At 31.1% G+C, this 9,471-nt stretch overlaps 1 protein-coding gene and 2 non-coding genes across 3 annotated transcripts in view; 2 read left to right on the top strand and 1 right to left on the bottom strand.

Annotated features, from left to right (window-relative positions):
* The window catches only part of LOC111640903 (probable multidrug resistance-associated protein lethal(2)03659), a 17,084-nt gene extending 14,805 nt beyond the window's left edge, over window positions 1–2,279 (top strand). Inside the window, exon 7 of the mRNA XM_023386998.1 lies at window positions 1,793–2,279. Within this exon, the coding sequence (XP_023242766.1) occupies window positions 1,793–2,279 (487 nt within the window). The remainder of the gene's footprint in view (window positions 1–1,792) is intronic.
* Window positions 2,280–6,426: 4,147 nt separating this feature from the next.
* Trnat-ugu lies at window positions 6,427–6,500 on the top strand. Its single transcript has one exon. It is a non-coding gene; the product is annotated as a tRNA-Thr (tRNA).
* A 742-nt stretch (window positions 6,501–7,242) lies between these two features.
* Window positions 7,243–7,316, bottom strand: Trnat-ugu. The gene has a single exon. It is a non-coding gene; the product is annotated as a tRNA-Thr (tRNA).
* Between the last annotated feature and the right edge of the window lie 2,155 nt (window positions 7,317–9,471).

The raw sequence follows: 9,471 nt of genomic DNA on the forward strand, positions 1-9,471 counted from the left end.
GTCGGATAATTGAAAAGTCGGATAACCGAAAAGTATGAAAAAATCCATTATTAGTGTAGTATATTATTATATCCCATGTAATTAGTATATTAGTATATCGTTATTAATGTACTTCGCGTTGAATTTTCCTCCATGTTAAGCATCTATCAAATATTTTTTAAAATAATAATCGTCGCTATTGTATCGTTAAAAATTAGAAAATTAAGCCTCGTATAAATACTGGCTCCCTTTGATGGTCGAATGAGTGTTGCCAGCAAAAACGCGTAAAAATAATATTAAAGTAGCCAAGACATAGCCAAATATTGTAGCACATCACTAGCGGACATTTGAAATTTGCCGACTAGGATGGTCGGTTAACCGAGGTGTCGGTTAATCGGGGGTTGGATAATCGAGGCTCTACTGTATGTAATTTCGAAACTGGACGTGGCTCGAAATATTAGAGGAAATATTAAAATTTGTTGCTAATTATTTAAACGCAGATAATTTTTATATGAAAAATAAATTGATTTAATAAGTGATCAGAGGACGACCAAAAAATTCTTATAGAATCACCGAATAAAGGTATAGGTCAACCAATATATGTTAATGATATTGCTATTATACAATACCAGTGGCGTGCCGTGACATTTGATGATTAGGAAGCTGTGTTTCTGTAAGAAGCCGACTTCCAGGGAAATCAGTCAGTGATGGTCCAGGTTCCTTCCATTCGTATTCGTTTGATCGGTAAGCCAGTAAAAACCGTAGACTTCTCTAAATGTATTTTTTAATTAATAGATTATCTAACGCACTTAATAAATAAGCGAGTTCAATATAATTAACTCTGTTATATTAGATTTAATAGATTCACCACGCCCTCTATATGCCATTTCTCGCTTCGATAACGTCTACTAATTAAAATATAACGCCACGCTACGNAACACACCTATAATGAAGGCGCTGTTGATTTTGATAATTCCATTAACCAATTTCTAATTATATAATATATCTGTTTCAGTCTAGGGGAAACTTGCCTAATTCGTACTTGCGCCTAATTCGTACTTCGCTTATATCTTGACTCCCGTAATAGCTATTAGTGTCTCTAGTAGCAAAAGAAGTAAATAACAATCGGTCATATTACCATCTGACAGACAACACGCTGTTACTCTGCTCTCGACAAAAATATTGAAAAGGAAAGTTTTTTCAACTTTTTCTCTAATATTTCGTACGAAATGTTGCAAAAACATTTCGTACGAAATTTCTTCAAATTGGATCGTATGTAAGTTTTTTTAACTATCTGTGATGTATTAGTGCGTATTTTTGTGATTTCATCCGAAGTGATGAAATATGCGTATCTGTTGTCAAATTTTTTGACGACTAATGTAAAATTTGTTTGACTCTCGCGCCTATTTCGTACTCCAGGCATGTTCTTAAAACGTACTGGTACGATTTAGGAAAACCATTTTAGATGAATGTCACAATAAAGTATTACCGATTCGTAAACTTATTTTTTTTAAGTTTCTGATTTAAAAAATAACTGCAAAAGTTCAAAACCAATTAAAAATTAATCTTCTTTAATTTTAGAACAACGTGTCAAAAAGAAAATATAATTCTTGGAGTAAAGAAAATATGAAAGAACCGATTAAAAAATATAAAGACAAGACCTTATAATTTAACGAAGTTTTAGTGTATATAATGTACCGTAATTGACATTTAGACGACAGTTACAAGGACTAAATATACATCAATGAATAGACTAAATAGGTCATTTTTCAAATCACTAAAACTGAATTTTAGTGCTGCTTGCGCATCGTAGATGCAAAGCATCCTGGTTCCTTAATAAAGCATATCCTCGAGCCATTTGTATGGACACAGGAATGCATGGCTTCGAATCTTGCGGATTGTGGACTTGCAATCGCTTTAAGATCGGGCATGAGGAATATGTTGTTCTTGACGAAGATGCCAATCTAAGTGAATCGGCAGAAGTCTCCCAGAATCTGGCAACTGAAAGGCGGCAAAAACAAACAGATACTTTAACGTGTATGGCACAATCCAATCAGACTACTGAGCGAGAACAGACTGAAGAAGTTGAGTCCCCACAACTTCCTGAGGTACCGACAACTCACCCTTCGGAAAAACAGCGAGATCAATGTCTAGAAGAGAAAGCGAAGGAATGTTCTTTAGGTATGAAAGTAAACATTTCTAATACAGAGACAGTTCGAGCGACATTTGAAATAATTTCTCCACTACATGGTATTCTTGGAATTGCAAGAAGAAAAACGTATAAAAGAATCTTGGTTTGAAGAAAAGCGAAACTACTAAAATATCACAAAAGGAGAATAAAAAAAACAGGGAGATGAAAATATCAGTTGGTACTGTAAATTATGCCAAGAAGACGTAAAAGAAAGTATGATCAAATGCACACAATATGAGATACGGGTGCATGAACTTTGCGCAGGAACCAATAAAAAACAACGGATTACAGCTGCGATGACTGCCAAAAATTGGCGAAGACCATCTGCCGAATTTGTTAAGAGTTAATATACANTATGTATAACCGATACATACATTTAACAATTTTCGGATACGTATAATCTTGTTTGCCTATAACTAATGAAATCCTTTAACTTCACTCATTCTCGACTTTCTGGTACTAGTTCAGTTTATTTGTTTGCAAATCATAAATAAAATAAAATCGAATTATGTAAAATTATCATTTACATATTATACTCTATAGTCAGAGATTTCATAAGTTTCTGTATATATAACATATTTTGGTTGTGTTTAATGCAAACTTAATTAAAACTGTTTAGATTTTCCTTCCTTACTTTACTGGCCTGTTTATATTCTTATTAAGTTTTTTCTTTATGTAAGTGTTTAATTGTGTTGTTAATAAATATGTTAAATTAATGTATATTTAAGTTATGTAATGAAATACTTCCTTTTACTAACAAACGATGATTTTACATTTGAATTTGAATATAATTTAATTCAATAATAAGTTGATGTTAAGAAAGTTAAAAATATAAGAAGTATCAGATTTTTCTGATATACAGAAAAGTGCTTACAGTTAGTATGTAAACGATTGCAGTATAATTATCATACATACTATTTATACACTTTTGTATTAAGTACTTCATATTGCGGGGCTTAGTGAGAAAGGGTAAGATTATAAACGTAAACAGTAGGAAATAGAAAGTAAACATCGTTTCAATATATGAAAATACAGTCGATTCCCCTATAAGACGTAGATACGTTCCGTTCTTTAAAAATCAATTTTGTAAGAATCACAGCCAATTACAGCCTGACACGTGTGAAGTTTACGGAATATGGCTGTTTGAAAGGTTTTATTTCATAAAATTAATCGATTCTAGACTAATCCGACTCAACATTTCCAAAACATGNTTAATGACATTATTCATAACATATATCTATATATATATATATATATATAGAGAGAGAGAGAGAGGCCTATAGTAAATTTTAAAACGTTGCCTGTGTAGTGTGAAAGCAATTTTCTAACTTACAAACTTTTTCCTTGATGAAAATCGATTAGTAAAAAGATTAACATTTAGAGGCACAATTGTCGAAATATCAATACAGAATGAATCTGTCGTTCAGAATAATGCTATTTCTTATATTCTTTTTTCTTCCTTAATTCCCTGATTAATTTCAATTTCATTTCCATGAGCTATGTAGTTATTTTTCACAATGTGATTGCTATGCTTTGGGGTTGTTTCATACCTTTTTCGCAATGTCAGCACAAGAGAAAAAACCATTACGCTACCATATTTCCCCAATAATTAAATTTTTCGTTTATTATGTAGCAATATCATTGACATATATTGGTTGACCTATACCTTTAATCAATGATACTAAAGGAATTGTTTTGGTCGTCCACAGATCACTTCTTAAATCAATTTATTTCTCATATAAAAATTATCTGCGTTTAAATAATTAGAAACAAATTTTAATGTTTCCTCTAATATTTCGAGCCACGTCTATTTTCGAAATTACATATCTTATTTTAAAAACTTGGCGACAATCATCCAAAAATATTTATAATGAAATTATAATATTCATTACTTTCACTTTCGATTATCAATTGTTAAAGAAGACATTTTCTTTAGTACAATTGACATAATTACGTTTTCATTTGACCCACTTCTAACTTATAAACAGCCTAAGATTTTGTTTAGTTAGTCATAAAACCATTATAGCATTACTACTTTTATAATTATTGACTCAATGAATAATTAAACTTTAACGAGAACTTCATATATTACCCTATGATTTATGTATAACCGATACATACATTTAACAATTTTCGGATACGTATAATCTTGTTTGCCTATAACTAATGAAATCCTTTAACTTCACTCATTCTCGACTTTCTGGTACTAGTTCAGTTTATTTGTTTGCAAATCATAAATAAAATAAAATCGGATTATGTAATATTATCATTTACATATTATACTGTATAGTCAGAGATTTCATACGTTTCAATCTATATCACATATTTCGGTTGTGTTTAATGCAAACTTAATTAAAAATGTTTAGATTTTCCTTCCTTACTTTACTGGCCTGTTTATATTCTTATTAAGTTTTTTTTTATGTAAGTGTTAAATTGTGTTGTTAATAAATATGTTAAATTAATGTATATTTAAGTTATGTAATGAAATACTTTCTTTAATTTATGTTAGTATTAACAAAAATGCTTCATTTACTAATAAACGTTGATTTTAAATTTGAATTTGAATATAATTTAATTTAATAATTATTTGAAATTGATAAAGTTAAAAATATAGGCCTACCAACTATCAGATTTTTTTGATGTAAAGAAAAAATGCTTAAAGTTAGTTTGTAAACTATTGCAGTATAATTATCATACATACTATTTATACAGTTTTGTATTAAGTATTTCATATAGCAGGTCTTAGTGAAAAAGAGTAAGATTATAAACGTAAAGAGTAGGAAATAGAAAGTAAACATCGTTTCAATATATGAAAATACAATAAAATATATTTTAATATTATTAGAAAATACGCTTTCTGTTCATTTCTCATGTATAATTTTTTACAAGAAGTCAGAGATGTTAAGCAGAGTATTACTTGTATGTAATCAATTTTCAAATATTCCAAGTCGCGTAGAGAGTAGAATAGATATGGGAAAAATGATTCTTAGTCAGATAAAAAATAACAATAAGTGAATGTTACTTTTCCGGCAGTTATAACTTATAACAGAAGAAAGTTATTGCAATAAAATAGACAATAAAGTCTTTTATATTTTTGGACACAAAAGACTTTTGAACTTTTAAAAACAATAATGCTGAGCGTTTACACTGTATTTATGGCTATGTATGTTAATGTGTATAGAGGCACGTACCTTTTTCTCTTATTTTGAATTTTAATAACTGCTGTACATTTCTCAAAAACGTATCAAATGTTTAACGAAGGTTGGATTTACGAAAGGTTTGTAGAATTTAAAAAATATCGAACCATTGGTTCAGGAGATTCGAACTCCACAACCTTTATATCTCACACACCAGTCTGAAGAAGTAAATATAAGTGAAGCGATTATAAGTGTTGAAATGACATACAGAATGCAATGAAATAGTTCAGCAACCGAGCAACCAGTCCTTTAATATAAAAAACACACGTATGACTGCAGTTTGACATCTTTTTAATGATCACATGTCACAATCTGAGTTATAAAAATTAAATGTTATTATCAGATACATTCTACAATTTTCAAATCATTGAATAGCTGAATGAGTTTTATAATAAAAAAACCAGTAAATGCAAATACCGAGTAAAGTCGTCATTAATTTCAATCATTCAGGAGATAAGACACACGACCCTTGTATCGCCTCACTTTTTCAATTTTTAATGAACAAAATATAATACAGTATTATGAATTCCCATAATACACAAATTTCCCTACCAAATTTCAGGAAATTTTGACGAAAAGCACGGGAGTCATTAACTTTGAAAGGTGGTAAACAAAACCGATTAACAAACACTAACTCTCCAACATACATGCATACAAAACAATATCCAAATTTTTTGAATTTTTCGATTTTCTCGCCGAACTCTCGCATCGTAAGCGTGAATCATAACCTTAAACCAACCAGTCTTGTTTTATGACTCCCGATATCTTACTCAAACACTCTTTCTTTAGAAAAAACCTTCACCTTACGCGTGAGCAAATCGTACTTACCAGAAAACGAATAATACGAAGTTATACGCGTAACAGATATTGTTCGAAATTACCGCCATTACGTAAGGTACACAGGTCACAGCCATTCCTTGTAGAATATTGTAGCTCGTTAATGACAATTAATTTTTATAATTAATAATACAAAAAGATTCTTTAAACAGAAATGATAACATTTAGAAAATTCCATTCTATCTACAAACGAAATGCTCGCGGAAAGTAATATGATCGAGTGGTGCCGTGGCTTAGTTGGTTAAAGCGCCTGTCTTGTAAACAGGAGATTGCGAGTTCGAATCTCGTCGGTGCCTTAATTTGTTTTGTTGTTTCTATTTGTTTTTTCTATTTCTAACGACTTCGTTGTAACTGGAATGTGGTTGACATAACACTTTAGACAATTTTCGCAAGAAAATTGCATTTTGTAGTTTATTTCAGTAGTCTGATTCCAGATTGTGGCTAAAAGCGTAGTTCCTTACAAACTTCAACACAGTAAAATTATTCTCTGTTCGTAAATACTATTTCAAACCGAAGAGGAAAAGCTCTGTGAATCGATACACAATGTGATCGCGTTACGGTAATGGTCAATTATAATTGTACGATTTTAACGAAATAACACTACGAACGTATCCAAAGTAAAAGTAATATAGTGACTTTAGGTGTAAGAATGATATTAGCGAGGTTGCGGCCTAAGTTTGCATCTCTAAAACGTGAACGTCAAACGTCGTTTACAAGGTAGCCGCGCTTGACGATCGATGTCAGGTTTTAGGGATAAATAATATTAAGCAACTGTTTCCTTCTCTTTATTACTCGTTTGCATAAATCTGATGATAAAGTAATAATTTTCAGTAAGGAGATCTATATATTTTGCATTATTTACATTTATCATTCTTTATGATGTAAGTATTTAAAATTTTTAATGTTTATAAAAAAAGTTTTAACTTTCGTGGCATGATTTGCCAAGTTTCTCGTGTTGGCAAAACTTTTCACCAAATTTTAGGGTTTCTCGACTTTGTAAATGCCAATGTAAACAAATAGAAACAACAAAACAAATTAAGGCACCGACGAGATTCGAACTCGCAATCTCCTGTTTACAAGACAGGCGCTTTAACCAACTAAGCCACGGCACCACTCGATCATATTACTTTCCGCGAGCATTTCGTTTGTAGATAGAATGGAATTTTCTAAATGTTATCATTTCTGTTTAAAGAATCTTTTTGTATTATTAATTATAAAAATTAATTGTCATTAACGAGCTACAATATTCTACAAGGAATGGCTGTGACCTGTGTACCTTACGTAATGGCGGTAATTTCGAACAATATCTGTTACGCGTATAACTTCGTATTATTCGTTTTCTGGTAAGTACGATTTGCTCACGCGTAAGGTGAAGGTTTTTTCTAAAGAAAGAGTGTTTGAGTAAGATATCGGGAGTCATTAAACAAGACTGGTTGGTTTAAGGTTATGATTCACGCTTACGATGCGAGAGTTCGGCGAGAAAATCGAAAAATTCAAAAAATTTGGATATTGTTTTGTATGCATGTATGTTGGAGAGTTAGTGTTTGTTAATCGGTTTTGTTTACCACCTTTCAAAGTTAATGACTCTCGTGCTTTTCGTCAAAATTTCCTGAAATTTGGTAGGGAAATTTGTGTATTATGGGAATTCATAATACTGTATTATATTTTGTTCATTAAAAATTGAAAAAGTGAGGCGATACAAGGGTCGTGTGTCTTATCTCCTGAATGATTGAAATTAATGACGACTTTACTCGGTATTTGCATTTACTGGTTTTTTTATTATAAAACTCATTCAGCTATTCAATGATTTGAAAATTGTAGAATGTATCTGATAATAACATTTAATTTTTATAACTCAGATTGTGACATGTGATCATTAAAAAGATGTCAAACTGCAGTCATACGTGTGTTTTTTATATTAAAGGACTGGTTGCTCGGTTGCTGAACTATTTCATTGCATTCTGTATGTCATTTCAACACTTATAATCGCTTCACTTATATTTACTTCTTCAGACTGGTGTGTGAGATATAAAGGTTGTGGAGTTCGAATCTCCTGAACCAATGGTTCGATATTTTTTAAATTCTACAAACCTTTCGTAAATCCAACCTTCGTTAAACATTTGATACGTTTTTGAGAAATGTACAGCAGTTATTAAAATTCAAAATAAGAGAAAAAGGTACGTGCCTCTATACACATTAACATACATAGCCATAAATACAGTGTAAACGCTCAGCATTATTGTTTTTAAAAGTTCAAAAGTCTTTTGTGTCCAAAAATATAAAAGACTTTATTGTCTATTTTATTGTAATAACTTTCTTCTGTTATAAGTTATAACTGCCGGAAAAGTAACATTCACTTATTGTTATTTTTTATCTGACTAAGAATCATTTTTCCCATATCTATTCTACTCTCTACGCGACTTGGAATATTTGAAAATTGATTACATACAAGTAATACTCTGCTTAACATCTCTGACTTCTTGTAAAAAATTATACATGAGAAATGAACAGAAAGCGTATTTTCTAATAATATTAAAATATATTTTATTGTATTTTCATATATTGAAACGATGTTTACTTTCTATTTCCTACTGTTTACGTTTATAATCTTACCCTTTCTCACTAAGCCCTGCAATATGAAGTACTTAATACAAAAGTGTATAAATAGTCTGTATGATAATTATACTGCAATAGTTTACAAACTAACTGTAAGCATTTTTTCTGTATATCAGAAAAATCTGATACTTATTATACAGTCGATCCCCCTATAACGTGGGTTCCTATAACGGAGATTCCTATAACGTAGCGAAAAAATTGCGACAGTATTCGTATAAGGACGCTAAAAGGAACTCGTAAAACGTCGTCGCCGATTTGTGTCGCGACAGGATTGGTCGAATCTGGACTAATAGTGGATGAGCAGCTGAACTACTTTCTGCCATCTAGCGCCACGCTACAGAGAGTTTAGGCGGGTAAATTGAGTCTACTATCGTCTGTACAGTATTATATATAAATTATATATAAATTAGGTACTGTATATATCTATAATATAATCGAGACGGGTTGATGACAATAATAATAAGTGCAGAGCCCAAATGGTTAAAAGTTGAAAGTTGAAATTTGGTACATAGATAGAGTACGTCAAGAAAACGCACACTAAGAAGGGATTTTTCGAAATTCCTCCCGGGGGGGAGAAAGACAGGATTAAGGCTTAACACTTCCATCAACAATGGAAGTGTTAAGTAACAATGGAAGTTTTAAGTAACAATA

Source organism: Centruroides sculpturatus, unplaced genomic scaffold (genome assembly GCF_000671375.1).
Source record: "Centruroides sculpturatus isolate CEXI.00-Female unplaced genomic scaffold, Cexi_2.0 scaffold1225, whole genome shotgun sequence".
In the NCBI taxonomy this organism is placed as follows: Eukaryota; Metazoa; Arthropoda; class Arachnida; order Scorpiones; family Buthidae; genus Centruroides; species Centruroides sculpturatus.